This window comes from Haematobia irritans, chromosome 5 (genome assembly GCF_050003625.1).
Source record: "Haematobia irritans isolate KBUSLIRL chromosome 5, ASM5000362v1, whole genome shotgun sequence".
Taxonomy (NCBI): Eukaryota; Metazoa; Arthropoda; class Insecta; order Diptera; family Muscidae; genus Haematobia; species Haematobia irritans.
This window is the reverse complement of record NC_134401.1, coordinates 172846705-172865164: the sequence shown is the minus strand read 5'-3', so window position 1 is coordinate 172865164 and position 18460 is coordinate 172846705. Positions and strand designations below refer to the sequence as shown.

The following is an 18460-nucleotide window of genomic DNA, read 5'->3' as shown; positions in this document are numbered from 1 at the left end:
AACACAAACTATTTAGGAAATTATTGTAATTTTATTTTATTATGATATATTGGTATTACTCAATTATGTATGGAACAAAATGGGCGCCGCGACCTCGGTGGCACACCTTCATCCGATGGTCCAAATTTTCGATGACGCTGAGGCATAATGGAGGTTCTATGCCGTTAATGTGCCGAATTATCTCATTCTTTAGCTCTTGAATTGTTGCTGGCTTATCGACGTACACCTTTTCTTTCAAATAACCCCAAAGAAAAAGTCCAACGGTGTCAAATCACATGGTGTTGGCGGCCAATTGACATCGCCATTACGTGAGATAACACGGCCATTGAATTTGCCGGCCTCATTTTGGAAAAAATACGGCCCGATGATGCCGCCAGCCCATAAACCGCACCAAACAGTCACTCTTTGTGGGTGCATTGGTTTTTCGACAATCACTCTTGGATTCTCATTCGCCCAAATGGGGCAATTCTGTTTATTGACGAATCCACTGAGGTGAAAATGTACCTCATCACATTATAATAACATTTTCTAATATTTGGCAAAATTCAACTAAAATCAACTAATCATGAACTAAAATACAGAAATTTTCATAAACTTTTTTCTGAGGGTGTGCTATAATTTTGAACTGAATTGTTCCAATTAGGCTTTATTTTGACTTGAATCAACGGAATTCCCGGCCAAAAAAGTGGTGAAAATGTTCTTTTTGGATCCGGAAGTGGTGCAAAATTGGAGCAGAAGAGATGAATTTAACATGGACATGGCTGTTTTGGATGTAAATTAAAAAAATTTGTGATATTTTGCCAAATAAATAATTTTTATAATTTTTTATGGTTTTTAATACACTCGTAGGTCGAAAACCTTAGTTGTTAGTACTTTTATTTTTTTGTATTTATCTTCATAATTTATTATTATTTTAAATGAACTAATAATAATAATAATACACTCTAACGCTTGTCTGAACGTTTGACCTCAAATATTTTCAAAATTTTGCAATTTGTCTAGAGTGGATTTAGCATTTTTATCGACAAATTTTGAATAATTTGTTCCTTTTATTAATTCTTACTCTGTTTTTAATCTTTTTGAATCAAAAAAAAAAAAAAAAATACCCATTAAAAATATGAAAAAAGGCAAGTAATAAAAAATTGATTAACCCCCATTTTCATCTAGCTCCGTTAGCGCTACGTTAGTTAACGAATTTTTAAACCGTACTATGGACAAAACTGTCATCTTGCCTATATATTCCAGATGCTATTAGTTAGAAACTTAACTGCTAAAAATTTTTCAGTTAAATTTAACCGGAGAGAAGATATTTCTATTTTAACTGGGAGTTCAAGTCTAACAGAGCTACATGAAAAATAACTTCCTGTGCAGTTAAAATAAAGAACATCTTTGGGAGGACATTTTTGGAAGTGCTTTTAAAGTTGTGCTTTTGGAAGAACTTCCAAATTTTTTGCTGGGATATGCATGGATGCATGAGGTATAAAAAAATGTTCTCAAGATAAAGCTGTACAAGTTCAAAATGCACAAGATCTTACAAAAAACAAGTAAGGAAAGTCTAAAATCGGGCGGGGCCGACAATATTATACACTGCACCACTTTGTAGATCTAAATTTTCGATACCATATAACATCCGTCAAATGTGTTGGGGGCTATATATAAAGGTTTGTCCCAAATACATACATTTAAATATCACTCGATCTGGACAGAATTTGATAGACTTCTACAAAATCTATAGACTCAAAATTTAAGTCGGCTAGTCCACTAGGGTGGAACACAATGTTAGTAAAAAAAAATATGGGAAACATTTAAATCTGAAGCAATTTTAAGGAAACTTCGCAAAAGTTTATTTATGATTTATCGCTCGACTAAGCAGTGGCGATTTTACAAGGAAAATGTTTGTATTTTGACCATTTTTGTCGAAATCAGAAAAACATATATATGGGAGCTATATCTAAATCTGAACCAATTTCAACCAAATGTGGCACGCATAGCTACAATGCTAATTCTACTCCCTGTGCAAAATTTCAACTAAATCGGAGTTAATAATTGGCCTCTGTGGTCATATGAGTGTAAATCGGGCGAAAGCTATATATGGGAGCTATATCTAAATCTGAACCGATTTCAATAAAATTTGGAACACTTGACTACACTACTAATTGTACTCTTAGTGAAAAATTTCAAACAAATTGGGGTAAAACTCTGGCTTCTGGGACCGTATTAGTCCATATCGGGCGAAAGATATATATGGGAGCTATATCTAAATCTGAACCGATTTCAATAAAATTTGGCACATAGTACTAATTGTTCTTCTTGTGCAAAATTTTAAGCAAATTAGGATAAAACTCTGGCTTCTGGGGTCATATAAGTCCATATCGGGCGAAATATATATGGGAGCTATATCTAAATCTGAACCGATTTCTTCCAAAATCAATAGGGTTCTATTCTGAGCCAAAACACATACTTGTGCCAAATTTGAAGTCGATTGGACTAAAACTGCGACCTAGACTTTGATTACAACAATATGTTCACGGACAGACGGACATGGCTATATCGACTCAGGAGTCCACCCTGAGCATTTTTGCCAAAGACACCATGTGTCTATCTCGTCTCCTTCTGCACGCTCACAAAAAATCGCTTCTGTAACATATACTCCCAAACATATTTTGCTTCAAGCATATACATTTTTGGCTATTGCCCAAACATTTATATGTTTGATCTCTTGCAATATATAATATGTTCGAAAGCATATTGGTCTAAACAATATATGTTTGGGTAGTCAATTTCCAAACATTTTGTATTTTTGCATCCAAATTCAATAATGTTGTCTTCCAAAAAACAATATGTTATTATGTGAACATATAATATGTTTGGAAGCATTTTGCACCCAAAAATATTATATGCTTAAAAAAATTCTCCCAAACAATATTGTGCTCAAAATTTTATTTATTTTTTTATATATTTATAATCATAATGAATTATGAAAATAAACAGGTAATATAGGTGCTAACAACATAGGTTTTCGACCTGAATGCTCAAAATTTTGTTTCTGCCTAATTGTATATTCCCCCACATCTTTCTCACTTCCACGACATTTTTTAGTTCTTAGCACCTTTTTCTGTAATACAAAAATTGTAGAAGAAATTATTCAATTTTTTATTTTAATTTTACCTTTTGCCGGACGGGGATTCGAACAGCGGACCACACAGTTTGTAAGGATCAAAGAAGTAGCTGATCAATTGCCCAAGGAAAAATAAAATGTTAATTTTGTAATAACAAGCAACAACCACCAACTCAATTCAATATCGCTCCCTGTTAAATAGCGCTCCAAGCTACTAAACACATATATGTTTATAGGCTATTTCTAAATTAATATATGTTTGCATCCAAGCATATTATATTTACAAACATTTTATGTCCCAAACATAATATGTTCTAACATATTAACATATATGTCCCAAACATGTTATGCTAGTTTATGAACATTATATGCTTGCACTCAAAAATATTGTGTTTAAAAATTTGTGTTCCAAACATATAATGTTTATAGCCAAACATATGAAAAACAGTCTTTTTCATCCGTGTGGGTGTTGCAAACATATGCACTAACTTACAATAATAAATAATGTTCCACAGTGTGGCGCAGGGTATAAAAACGTACGCCAAATGGCAAAATCGTTTCCCTTGACAAGAAAATTTTTCAAATTGACTTCCAAAGTTATAATATTTACTTAGTTTAGGAACGAAAGCCCAAAGTAATTTTTCATCTCATTTAAAAAAAATTTTCAATCATGTTTTAACTGTCTTAGTCATCTGAGTTTGATTAAACGGTTTATTGTATCAATTAATTTTATAATTGATACATTTTCTGCTTCATTCAACTTTTTAGTTGAAAATATTTTGGTGATATTTTTTCTGTGTTCGATTTGCCTGGTTTAAAGTGCATACGGAACACAACAGATTTTATTTGTATTTTATTATTGAAGATATTTCGAATGGCAGTCTTTTAAAATCTTCTCTATAAGAGGGCTCTGGGATTTTTAGAGTTTGTAATAAAATTTCGATTTTTATATTGTTTTGTTGTGAAGTTATTCCAATATTTCGTACAACATCGTTGTCCGTCTTTAAGGAAATAAAATTTTTAATAGGGCAGAAAGTGGCTTGCTTGCCACTAAGTTTGAGTTTATTTTTTCCTTTTTCTCTTAAAAATTCGTTCTTTTCGCAGGAGAAGCATGTGGTCAAAACGTGAGGAGTTCGGTGGATTGTGTAGCAATTCGGAATTTCCCATGCCAAAAATTTTCTTATAGATATGACCCACGATACGTCTACGATCTCGTCTATCTCGCTTCATTTTAATCAAGCGGTCATCCATTACGAGATATTCGGTTTTGGGGCAAATCACCTACCGCTTTGCCTTTTCCATTTTTCGAAAAATTCGTGGACTGTCAAAATTTCTCAGGGGTACAAAAAAAAATACAATCCCAATCTGATCGAAAGCATTAAAAACATTAAGCGACACTTTAATGCACATATTGACAGATCTTTCTTGTCATGACTTATCGGTACTCCCTAAACCATTGAATACGTTAGTTTAACTAACGTTAAATCTATCCCCACAGCCTATTATATTAAAAAGGCCCCGTTTCTGAAAATGGCCCATTTACTGCAATTGATGCGTCGTATGTGTATCATTTTGTATCTATAAATACCGGCAAGTGAGCATTAGAAAAGTGAATGTTATGCTTCCTTCAACCAATTCTATATGTGAATCGATATGTGTACCTACGATCTGAAGATTTTTTTTTATTTTTGAGAATTTTCTTTTACAATCTCACTCTCTGTGTATAGGCCACATGTCGAATTTTCCATTTGGCAAAATTGTGGATATTGCAGTTTTCTTTTAGTTGTGGTCCGATAAGTGTCGTGCCTTGTCTTTCTTATTCATTGGAAAATATATTTAAATCTTTGCTTAGTTAATATATAATTTTTTGAATAAAAATTTCCAATAATCATGTCTGCCCCACAACTCAGTGAAAAAAATTACTTTGCCAACTATTATGTGGAATTGAAAAATGGTTGTGAAAATTTCGATCAAGAAGTGGAAAAAATTAAGTTGTGTAAAAATGATTTGGAACGCATACAATTCGTGGAGAATTTCAAAGGTCTCAGTGGTCACGATGAGAAACTACAAATTCGTAAAGAATCACATGGTAAAAATGCAGCAGCAGGTTTAGACTTCAAGGAAAAGGGTAATATGGCCTTTAAGGCACAAAAATGGATAGAGGCAATGGTATTGTATACCAAAAGTTATGTGGCACTTCCCGAAGATAAAGGTCTGTAGAAGACTATGCGTTTTTTTCTGCTTCGAAATAATCTGTACCTCTTGTTTTGTCTGTCGATATATATGTACCAACATATGGATGTAGTAAGTGAAAAAGCCATTGTATTGGCTAACCGATCGGCGGCACTATATCATCTGGATAAATATGATGAGGCAATGATCGATATTAAGCGATCCATGGATTATGGCTATCCCAAGGATTTGATATACAAGCTATATGAACGTTTGGCAAGATGTTATATGGCCAAGAAGGATTATCCCAATACTATAAAATATTTCAAGTAAGTACACTGAAAAAAAAAAGAAATTTTTGTGGCAAATGTTTAGAAGTCATTTTTTATACAATACATTGAAAAAAATTATGGTACATCGGTAGTTCGTTGTGGTATATCTGACGGTACGTTATAAACATGATATGAGCAAGTTCGATTATTTGCCTGAGTTCGATTGCAAAGAAGAGCCTATTACAGTCTGTCTGTGAGTCCAAATAAAAGGCAGATATGTAAAACAGGGAGACTGATGTATGTAGGGTATTCATCGGAAGTTATAATACTTATTTAGGGGTCTATAGGTCCTAGAAACAATGACATAAATAATGTTTAAGTGTCTCTTCGTCCTCTTCGCATACTATACATAAACTATCATTGTCTATACATATACGGTGAAAGTGTGTCTTGAGAGCCCGTCATGACTCCAACAGTCCTACTGCTCGTACCCCTACGATTGTCTTTCAGTAGCTTTTTTGTTTTGTCCTCATATGATCTTCGTGGTCATTCCAACCGCTTCACTGTTCTACAGTTCTGCATTTGCTCGCTTTGGCCATATCTCAGGTTCACTTCTCCGGTATCATTGAGTGCTGCCCGATTCCATGTTTAGCTCAATGACAAGGGACCCCCTTTTTATAGTCGAACGGCGTTTCACATTGCAGGGCAAACGGCTTGCTCATTTCAAAACGATCCGGTCATGAAAGTGAATCAACAGACATGTGGTGTCAAACGGAGAACAGGCGGTGCCAATCTGAAAACGATTAAATTACACCATGCGTTGTCAAAACAACAACCAGCGTTCATGATCTGAAAACGTAATGGTTACGAATTTATAAACAAAATTAAAAAAAGATTTCCGCTACCGTGACACGGACCTGTTGCCAAAACAAAACGTCTAACGATTATTTTAAGACTTTTCATGGCCAGATAAAAACGAATGCCGTTCATGAAATTGTGAACGCCCGTGGACGAAATCGTGATCATTCCGTTTTGATTTTTTGTGAACGTTTCCGTTTCATTTTGTCACCGTCCGTTCTCGATTGTGGAAGGTAATTTTTTCTATTGGTGTAGAGAAGCTTTGAAACACTAAGAAATGTCATCAAAATTACTGAGAGGGGATAATCCACCGCTGGAAAGTCGTTGGAGTTCAACAGCCATCTGGTTATCTGTGACAACATTTACCAGAGAGTATTAAGAAAACAATAGGACGAAAATTTCCTTCTACAAAAACAATAAATGTCAACTGTATAGATGTCGCACAATGCCTGCAGCTTTGGTATAACCGATGTTGCGGTCGAAGCGTTGTTTTGATCAATTCTTTATTAAGGCATCGGCAGTTATAATTTCATATTGTCTGCCAAAAATTTAATAGAATGAAAAGATTTATAAAAAAAACATTTGTTACTACAAAGTAGGTTCTAAATCCTATTTTTCTTACGTTTAATAAGGCCGGCAGAGAACTGAACTGGGTGACGCCGACGCAAACTGTATGATATTTGAGAGAAGCGCCGACAAAAACTGCATGACATCAGATAAATTTCCTCATGACTGCCACCTACTGTCGCAGTTTCGCTTGACAGTTTCGTTCTCTTGTTTTCTTAATACTCTCTGCATTTACACTTAGTGGCCTCTTCCTTGTGCTGAGCGATATGGCATATTCCGTGATAGTTTGGATTTCCGTTTACAAGCGGAAAAAGATTTCAGTGCTAGAGTCTTCTATGTAACCCTCCAATACTGTTCTATCCTCATCTTCATTCCGTCTGTGTAATAATTGTTCAAATAAGAAACTTATCTAAGGGTTCCCTTAAACAATGATTGTCCCTTGGGTCGTAGAATTTTGCACTCAGTCGCTAGCTTTACTTCAGTTGTACGATCATAGATCACTCCTAAATCGGACGTGGTTATCTGACGGTTTGATCTGTTCCCCATTTGGTACCATTCGCCCATCACTTTGAGTCTCATTGGCGTGACTGCCATTGCTGCCATGACTGTCTCACTTTTGATTTGTATCTCTATAGGTAGAACGTTTGGAATTGTTTCTAGCACTTTAGTCGAAGTGGTCCTTATTGCTTGATTGATTATACGACTAAGAATATAGATTTATAGTAAAAAAAATATTTTTGTATGTACACTAATAGAAAAAATTACGTTCCATAGTCGTGAACGGATGGTGACAAAATGAAACGGAAACGTTCACAAAAAACAAAACGGAATGTTCACAATTTCGTCCACAGGCGTTCACGATTTCATGAACGGCATTCGTTTTTCTTTGGCCATGAAAAGTCTTAAAATAATCGTTAGACGTTATTACGGCAACTCCCTCGATGGTGCAATGTGCTAAGGCGACTGTTAACGGGTATGGTGCAGAAAACACAGGTTCGAGTCACGCTAGCGGAAATCTTTTTTTTTTTAATTTTGTTTATAAAGTCGTAACCATAACATTTTCAGATCATGAACGCTGGTTGTTGTTTTGACAACGCATGGTGTCATTTTATCGTTGTCAGATTGACACCGCCCGTTCACAGTTTGACACCACATGTGTGTTGATTCACTTTCATGAACGAATCGTTTTGAAATGAGCACGCCGTGCATGATTTTTTCTATGAGTGTAGTTAGCGGAGGTGATCCGATTTGAAAATCGAATTTATTTATCTGAACTCTGTTTGAAAATGTTTCTCTCTCTCTTTTTTCAGGACAATGATTACAGCCATGGATGATGCCACATCTTTGGCCGCAGCTCGCAAATCTCAACTAAACACTGTGGCTATGACCATGATCAAAATGCTTGAACGTGATCCTCGTACCACTAAACAAATGGAAATCCGAAAGAAGAAAGGATTGACCGGTGACGAAATGCCTTGTTTGGCTATTGCCGATGAAATGGAATTTATAAGTCCTGATGTACGTTTCGATGAGAATCGTATGGAAGGTCGATTTGCTCGTGCTGCAGCCGATATTAAGGTGGGAGAGGAAATTCTTGTTGAGAAACCTTTTGTAGCTGTACTCTTGGAAAAATTCTCAAAAACCCATTGTGAGAATTGTTTTATAAGGTATACAGATCAATTTAAAGGATAGCTCTTTAGTGACAGAAAACGATGCATAAAGATAAAAATATATATAAATATTGGGTAGTCGAAAAGGTTGTCACGTAGTTTGTCAATAGATGTCGTTGAAGTCGTCACATCGCATTTAACAAAAAAAAAAATCGGAGTAGTTGAAAAAATGGCTACAGCAACTCAAAAATAAGTGAAAAAACCTCAATCCGCCAAAGAAATTTGTAAAGTTTAGTGGTACGATGTTCCAGTAAACTGTACGTGTGGTGCAACAAAGGATTTTTCACTTCTGGAAATTTCGATATTAAATATGCACCTCGCTCTGGAGGAGCAAGCGATGGAATTATCATGACATTACCAAGGAACTAAACATTCAAACTGCTTTAAAAAACCTGGATACAAAAAGAATTTTGGGTGCCAAGAAATGTCGGTGAAAAATTTAATGGTCTAAATGAAAATCTGAGATTTTTACTGAAGCGAAATGAAATCGATCCATTTCTGAAGGGAATGGTAACGAAAAGTGTATCAAATATGACAATAATGTGTAATAAAGATCATGGTGCAAGCGTAGTGAAGCTCCAGAAGTGGTCGCAAAACCAGGATTGGCGCCTTGAATGATTTTGGTGGGATTTGAAATGAGTCATCCACTAGGAGCCTGTACAGTTTGGTCGAACGATTGTTTCTAAATGCAGTTTATTGCCAAACATTTATGAAATTGAAGCAATTGATAAAAAAGGCCAGCACTGATCCACAGAAAGGTTTTCGTATTCCGTCAGGACAACGCTGGACCACATATTACATCGTTCACCAATCGGCAAGAATTGTGAGAGCTTGGCCATCGTACCATTTGTTTCGGTTAATGCAGAACTCCTTTAATAGAGCAAATATGACAGTGTAGAAACCAAGCAAGAGTTTTACCCTAATGGAATACAGTGAAATCCCTCAAACTTGGACATTCTGAAAACCAGACACCTTCAAAAGGTGGACAGTTGTCCGGGAACGTTAGCTATATTAATACGCGAAATTAACATCTCGTAAGTGGATACCTCCCAAATGTGGAGAAATTTAGGCGACCGTGAGTGTCCACCTTTCAGAGGTTTCACTGTATATCTAGCGGAAATTAGCAAAAGTTGGTCCAACAAAATGGTATAAAAATTGTTTGCATTTTGATAACAGAAGACTTTTTCGACTACCCAATATTCAATGAGAACTTCCATTGTGATAACCGTTTGAAGATCTCAAGAGAATGGATTCCTATTTTTATTATACACTAAAACTCGATTTCCATTTCAGAACGGCTATACCTGTTGCCTGTCCCAAGTGTGTTGACGTTATATACTGTTCGGAGAAATGTCAGAAACGTGCAGCCAACACCTATCACAAATACGAATGTGGTCTTTTGACTACCGTTTGGAGCTCAGGTGCTTCCATAAATTGTCACATGGCCCTGAGAATATTTACCAACAAATCTGTACAACATTTTTTGGAAATTGCCGATAAGATTGATGAAAAACTTAGCGTGGCTGAATTGCAAAAGTAAGTTGAACCCCACAGATTTGATAATAATACCAATAAAAATAATCCACTTTGCATTCTGTTTGCAAGGATTCCCAAAGATGATTATCGCAGAATAGCGCATTTGGTGAGACATGAAGAGGATCGCTCAGCTTCGAATTTTTTCCAACATGGACTAATGGCTCGTTTCCTCACAAAATGTCTGATTGCAGCAAACTATTTCGGAGAAAATCCCAAAAAGGAAAACATTGAAAGAATCGAAGCTTTGGCTTTGCGTAATTTGCAATTTTTGCAATTCAATACCCACGAAGTGGCTGAGTTGCACAAATCTCAAACCGATGGCAGTGAAAAGACACAATTTATAGGTGGTGCCCTTTATCCCACATTGGCTTTATTCAATCACTCCTGTGATCCCAGTGTGGTGAGGTAAGTGAGATTGTTTTCGGTTTTCACCATATTACAGGACTTCTCAATTCGATACTACCTCCCTATTTAGATATTTCCGTGGAACTACCATTCACATCAATATGATAAAACCTGTTGAGGCTGGTTTGCAAATATCTGAAAATTATGGTCCTATTTACACTCAAGAGACAAGAAGTGAACGACTGGCAAAATTGAAGGACTTGTATAAGTTTGAATGTTGCTGCGATGCCTGTTTGGAGAATTGGCCAACATTTGATAAACTACCAACTGATGTGATTCGCTTCCGCTGTGATGCTCCCAATAAATGTAATGCTGTCATAGAAATCCCACCGAATTGTAATGACTTTATGGTCAAATGTTTGACTTGTAATGAGAGTACCAACATTTTGAAGGGCCTGAAAGTAATGCAGGTGAGTTAAAAATGAAATTAATTTGGGGTCTTTGTTTTAGGTTGGGGTGAGTAAGGTGGCTTTCTATTGTGAAATGTCCTTGAACTTCTTCGGATGCCAAGCCGATATTAAGTATGAAAGTGATGGGGAAAGTCGTAAACTGGCTATACCACATTCTATTTTGCCACCTGTATACGATTGTTGAAATTAAAATAAAGATCTTATCCCACCATTCTCACTAATTTCTCCAATTATCTTTTTAGGATACTGAAATGATGACTCGTACAGCAAAACGTCTTTACGATACCGGTGACTATTCCAAGGCTCTTAATAAATATGTGGATTTGATAAAGATTATGTCTGAAGTTTTGGCTCCTCCTTTCCCCGATTATTGTCAATGTCAACAGTTCCTCAAAGATTGTTTCCTACATTTGGGTAATTGTTATAATTTGGATTAAATGGATCATCATATTGAGCGAAAATAAATAAATAATTGTAATACATGCCAAGATATAAATAAATGTAAAGAAATAATTTCGAAAAACACCAAAGAAAGGGAATCATCATCAATGCAAGGGACCCCCACCATGATACAATCCTGCATTGACGTTTACAAATCGACATCCTACGGTATTGATAGTAGAGATTTACAAGAAGTAACTCACATACACCGAATACACATGCAAAATTGTTACCGTGGTGCAAAGGTTAGCATAGTGTTGTCAGTATTGGGGATTTTTCCCCAAATTGCAGATATTTTTTTTTGGGAATGGGGACGAAATTTCTGAGTTGGGGACTGGGGATTTGGTGGGGAATTTCTATAAATTTGGGGGTTTTGTGGGGATTTTTTCGAGAAATCGGTTTAATGTTTTTTTAACAAAATTTTATTTCTATAAACAATTTTTGTCAGTAAATTTTATTTCTATAGAAAATTTTGTCAACATTTTATTTCTATAGAAAATTTTGTCAACATTTTATTTCTATAGAAAATTTTGTCAAAATTTTATTTCTATAGAAAATTTTGTCAAAATTATATTTTTTTATATTGGAGCTACACCATTTGCAATACTATCCGACCTACATTAATAACAACTACTTGTGCCCAGTTTTGTTCGCAAGTTAGCGTGATTTGCTCAGACGGACGGACATCTCTAGATCGACTCAGAATTTCAGCACATATATACTTTATGGGGTCTGAGACCAATATTTCGATGTGTTACAAACGGAATGACAAAGTTTATATATCCATTATTGAGCTAAACATAGAATCGGATATCACTTATTGATAAGAGAGAACTTCACCACCTGTGGTACCACAATGGGCTGAATAGTCTAATTGATCTTAAAATAACGGACTGCCACTACACACAAAGAAAATTTCATTAAAGTTGAGCCAACGAAAAATTTTCATTGATATAATGAAACATTTTCATTAGTACAGTGAAAATATTCGTTAATAGTACGAAACGTTAAGTTGATTAACAGAAAATTCATTATAATAACGAAAAATTTCGTTGCATTAACGAATTTGTTTCATTGGCTCACTTTTAACTACACATTTCGTTATACCTACATATTAAGCCAATATTTTTTTCAGTGTACGGTATTTCAAAACAAACTATATCCATCTCCGAATTCGGCCTGCTCAAGGTTTAAATATCCTTCACACTTATAAACCATGAAGCTTAAGGGAATATTTTTCGATCCAAATAAACATGCCAGTTCCACTAAAGTTATATATACACTTTTTTACCGTTTTTAGTGAGTGTATTGAAAAGGTAACTGCCACAAATGTATCTTATCACAAAGTGTCAATCATTTAGCGCATGACGAATAGAGTTAAATAAATTCCCAATTGTAATTGAGTGTAAAATTTGTCACCTAATCCCATAAAGTTCCAGTAGCAAGAACATCAAAACCAAACGATCTGTAGATACAATCATTATTCGCTACATCAATAATCACATCAAGAACTGTACAATAGCATGTGACAAAGTAAGGAATCATCTGCGAGAGAGAATGACCGGCATCATGTGGATAATGGATAAAAGTGCAATGTAATCACAAATAAATCAGGCTACCGTAGCATTCAAACGGACTGCAATGTACTGCAAAATTAATGAATGAATAGATGGATGGACGGACGTATTGCGGTAGTCATTGCCATAAAATGCTCTGATCAAATTGTTAAATTGAAGTGACAGATTACATGATGAAAATTAAATCGTGTGCCATCAATCCAAGCGAGACGACCATCACCATTGCGTGAAAGAGCAGCTGTACTCTTTCGAAGATCCTCGAAAAATTTAGTTACCAAACTACAAACTTACACCCAAAGGGGTCTTTTTTTTCTCTAGGAGGAGTGGATATTTTTGGTGCGACATACAACATAGAAAGTGGTGGCGTTAGGGTGGCATTTTGTAAAATTCCACCCCTAAAATATTACACCATTAAAATGTGTAGTGACATGAAACCCAACGAAGGTGATTTCAAAAAGGCATTGATTTGAATTTCAATTTGAATTTGTTGTAACGGATGGTGTACACCTCTGTCAAAGGATGTAAATGGTGTGGTTTAGTGTTTGTGTCGCACTACATCGAAGACTGTTGATTCGAAGACCTTGATTCAGCGCGAGTACATTAATAAAGTAAAAGGGCAATAAGGAGTTATTGCGTTAAAATGCGATTTGTTGAAGCTCAAGGCTAGATGAGGTGAGTATGATCTGATTGTAGCGAAGCGTCCAAGTGTGAAGATTGAAGGACGCAACTTATATCGTAGGGAAAGAAAACTTTTTTACCGTCAAGTGGCGACGTTTTTTTTCATTTCAAGGACGAATAGGCTTAATTTTAGGGCATAGTATAGCTTTGTGATCTTTGCCAGGTGTTGGTCGACCACATCTTGTGATGGGGATTGTAATGAGAAGCGAATGCAGTGAAACCTTTCAAATTTATACACTCTGAAATACCGGACACCTCCCAAACTTGGACAGTTGTCTAGGGACGTTTGACATATTAACACATTAAAATTAACCTCTCATAAGTGGACACCTCCCAAATGTGGACAAAATTTTGGGCGACCGTGAGTGTCCACCTTTCAGAGGTTTCACTGTAGTTAAAATTTCGTTCCGGAGAAAAATATTTTTTCTTTGGGCGGACCAATTTTCATGAACACGCAAAGAAGGAACATCAACACGGCACACTTGTTTCAAGAGCATAATGTTTGCTTTTCACGGGGAACATGGAACATTTGTTATTGCAAAAATATTTTTTCTCCCCAAACATATACATGCTTGCCGAAATCAGATAAATAATTTCCTAGAGCAAATATGTTACATGTTTCCCGTGAAAAAGTAGCACTATGCTTTTGAAACAGGCTTGAGGTGCTTTTGAAACAGGCTCTGGGTGAAGATGGCTACGAATCGAGACCAGTGGCATACATGTGTCACGGAATTGTTAACATACGAAAATTATATATACTCACTTGTGAGACGTGAGTAGCGCCATCAGTGCGAGTGAGTTACGAAAACAATTTTTTGTGAGTGTGCTTTAGTAATAAATTTCGGAAATTACGCTCACGAACATAATTTTAGTCCCACCTACACGGACGAAAAAGATCGTTTTTCATATGTTTGGGTGTAAAAATTGTATGTTTGGAACTCAAATTTTTTAACACATTATTTTTAAGTGCAAGCATATAATGTTCATAAAGTAGCATAACATGCGACATATACGTTAATATGAAGAAAATATTATGTTTGGGACATAACATTTTTATACCTTCCACCATATGATGGGGGTATATTAACGTTGTCATTCCGTTTGTAACACATCGAAATACTGCTCTAAGACCCCATAATGTATATATATTCTGGGTCGTGATGAAATTCTGAGTCGATCTGAGCATGTCTGTCCGTCCGTCCGTCTGTTGAAATCACGCTAACTTCCAAACGAAACAAGCTATCGACTTGAAACTTGGCACAAGTAGTTGTTTTTGATGTAGGTCGGATGGTATTGCAAATGGGTCCACTTTTACGTATAGCCCCCATATAAACGGACCCCCAAATTTGGCTTGCGATTGCTCTAAGAGATGCAAATTTCATCCGATCCGGCTGAAATTTGGTACATGGTGTTAGTATATGGTCTTTAACAACCACGCAAAAATTGGTCCATATCGGTCCATAATTATATATAGCCCCCATATAAGCCGATCCCCAGATTTGACCTCCGGAGCCCCTTGGAAGAGCAAACTCCATCCGATTCGGTTGAAATTTGGTACGTGATGTTAGTATATGCTATTTAACAACCATGCTAAAAGTGATCCATATCAGTCCATGATCATATATAGCCCCATATAAACCGATCCCTAAACTTGGTTTTGGAGCCTCTTGGAGGAGCAAATTTCATCCTAGTCAGCTGAAATTTGGTACATTGTGCTAGTATGTTATATGGCCGTTAACAACCATGCCTAACTAGGTCCATATCGGTCTATAGTTATATATAGCCCTCATATAAATCGACCCTAATCACACAAAAATTGGTCCATATCAAGTTCATAATTCTATATAGCCCCCATATAAACGACCCCCATATTTCAATTCTGGCTCCCTACGTACTGTGCAAAAGTCCATGTCGATTAGTAATTATTTGTGGACTTACCTATACATAACTTTTTTGTCTAATATTAATCACCTATGGACTAACTCACAATTTAGAAAACGATGTTAAGAAGTTTTAAGATACCACACCCCAAGTAATTCGATTGTGGATGAGTCTTTCGTAGAAGTTTCTACGCAATCCATGGTGGAGGGTACATAAGATTCGCCCTGGCCGAACTTACGGCCGTATATACTTGTTGTAAATATAATATGTTTGGATGCAAACATATATTATTTTAGAACTAGGCTATAAACACATGTGTTTAGAGAGACCTACATTATTCTCGTAAGGGAACCTTTTATACTCCTGTTCCTGTCTTCTCACTCTCAAAAAGTAAATTTTAAGCGTAACATACGACTGACTAATGGTGCTTTACGATATTTTTCTTGAGTCAAGCGAATTTTCGTGAGTAATGTGATTTTCCGTAAGTCACAAGAATGTATAAGAGTCTATAGAGTTTTCGTGAATTATTACATTTCTCAGCATTAGTGCTTTGTTCAGATCGTGAGTATGTACGAAAAAAAGTTCTGAATATCCGCCTGGAAAATGTTTCCGTGCGTGTGTACGGATTCTCATTTTGAGAGTGTGCGTGGGTCCTATCAAAACATCCGTGAGTGAGTAAAATTTTTCGTCGTGAGCACCTCTAATCGAGACCTCTAATTTGCGATCAACAAATTTCTGGACATCAACATGGACCGACCTTAAGAACTTAGCCCCCCCAAGAAAAATATTAACCTACCCTAGAATTTGAAAACCTATTTATGATTTTCCATTGTATTTTATTACTGTAGTATAAATAGAGGTGGCTATAGCCCACCGGTCTATAATTGTCTAGATACGGCAATGGATGTAAGTCAAACCAATATTTTATTTGACCAATATCGAAGTTATTATACTTTGGCCACTGGTGGTTCAGGGTATAAAAATACAAAATTCCAAATTCCAACTTAATCGTTCAAATTGCCTGAAAGCGAATTATCAATGATGGAGATATAAGACTGTGTGCACGGGAGTATGTCGATGTAATCGACTTCCGCAGCAAAAAAGACATCAACGAAAGATGAGGAATTCAGGTGTATAATATATCGAGGGAAGAGATAGGAGCATGAGTTTGTTTTTGGTTTTCACTGACGATACAAAAAAAAAAGAATATGAGGACTTTTTAATAAAGAAATATTCTTTCAAAAATATAATAGGAAAAATTGATGTCCCAGTTTTATTCCACTTACTGTATTCACAAACGTACGTTTCTAGATGTAGTACATAAAAACTCTCCTTTTTACAGGTCATTGTCACAAAATCATCAAAAAGAAATACGACAATGGCAAACCATTCGAGTCCTTAATTAAGGATGTTGATATCGAAAATTGTAGCTTTAGATCCTTTCGGTTTTATTATTGTGAATAAAACTATGTAGACCCGGTAATAACTGCACACCACCAAAATACACGGAGCAGGCGCAACATTACAAATGGATTTTTTTATGATAGTCCTCCTGTCACTACCATCCATCCATCCCCTAATACAAAATGTATTGTTCCCATTGTGATTGAGGGACAATGTTTACTTGTGCACTCATTAGGTTGTGTCTGTCTCATCCCTGCTTTGTCGTAATAAATAACAAAATATGTCCAAAAACAATAGAGTAACACTTGAAATTGTTTGTCCGGGGAGTCCTCTTTAATAGCTATGTCGGTGGCATTACATTTTTAATATAAAAAAAGAGGAAATGTAATATATGACTCAACGACAAGGGACAATAGAATTCAGTTCCATTGCTTGGGTCTTTTTTTTTGGAAAAGATCAAGGTTTTGTTATTTATTTTTTAATTTTGCCAACTAATAAAAAAAAGTGATCCATGGTGATGTATGGATTGATGACACTTTGTAGATCAATAGGTGGTTTATTTGTTCGTCTTGAAAAATGTACATTTACAGGTGTTCCTTTTTCATAATATGGATAGTGATGTCTTAATGGAGTGATATAACCACACCCATTTAGCTCAATTAAAGGAATTACGACGGACATCAAATGGTTTGGCAGAATATTATAAGAAAGCATTAAAGAAATGGCCGAAATTATATGAAATTAGTTACAAGTAAAGACATTTTGTAAACTAAAAAAGGGAACTCTCTATTTCACCAAAGCCAATTTGACTATATTTTACTTCATGAAATTATTATGTTTGGAGAAAGTTTCCTTTTCTCTAATAATTTTTTGCGTACGTTAGTTAAATGAACTAAAAAACAGGAACAAATTATACACAAATTAAGCATAAAGATTTACTAAATTTGTATTTCTCACAAAATAGTTCATTATTTCTTTAAATTTGTAAATTTTACTATAATAGCGTCCATCATGAACTTCGTATGTCATTAAAGACATTCTTGCAATTTTCAACTCCAATTTTTTCCTTCAAAATGTTCTTTAACAAGTGAAAAAAAAATTATTTATGTCTAATAAATTTTCTTGAATTTGTCGAAAAATATTTACTTATTTTTGTGATATCGGCATGATGCCAGCCAGCGCTTGTAATACTATTTAGTTAAAATTTTCTAAAATGAATCCAAAGTTTTCTTCCTGGTGGGTTCACTGTTTTTTCAGTGTAGCATTTTTGTATAGCCCACCTCATGATTGTTGTTAAAATATATACACTGAAAAAAAAAAACTTAACAAGTTCCAAAGATTTTGTCTTTCTTTTTGGTATTGATTCGTAGCCAAAGAAGCGATGAATTACACTAGCGATACATTGAGGACACAATTCACTTTTAAATTTAGGATTGGCGTAGACATAAATCTTAATTTACTAGTTTATCTG

At 35.4% G+C, this 18460-nt stretch overlaps 1 protein-coding gene across 3 annotated transcripts; it reads left to right on the top strand.

Annotated features, from left to right (window-relative positions):
- The first annotated feature begins 1462 nt into the window (after window positions 1-1462).
- Smyd4-3 (SET and MYND domain containing, class 4, member 3) lies at window positions 1463-11542 on the top strand. Of its 3 annotated transcripts, XM_075310104.1 has the most exons (8): window positions 1463-1477; window positions 5029-5330; window positions 5424-5619; window positions 8298-8654; window positions 9951-10193; window positions 10263-10598; window positions 10669-11008; window positions 11251-11542. In XM_075310104.1, exons 1-8 carry the CDS (start codon window positions 1473-1475, stop codon window positions 11443-11445), a joined length of 1974 nt encoding a protein of 657 aa, XP_075166219.1. In that variant the 5' UTR covers window positions 1463-1472; the 3' UTR covers window positions 11446-11542. The 3 variants fall into 3 exon arrangements, with proteins under 3 accessions (XP_075166219.1, XP_075166220.1, XP_075166218.1); XM_075310103.1 differs by lacking the exon at window positions 1463-1477 and having other exon boundaries at window positions 4891-5330; XM_075310105.1 differs by lacking the exons at window positions 5029-5330; window positions 5424-5619.
- The last annotated feature ends 6918 nt before the right edge of the window (window positions 11543-18460 follow it).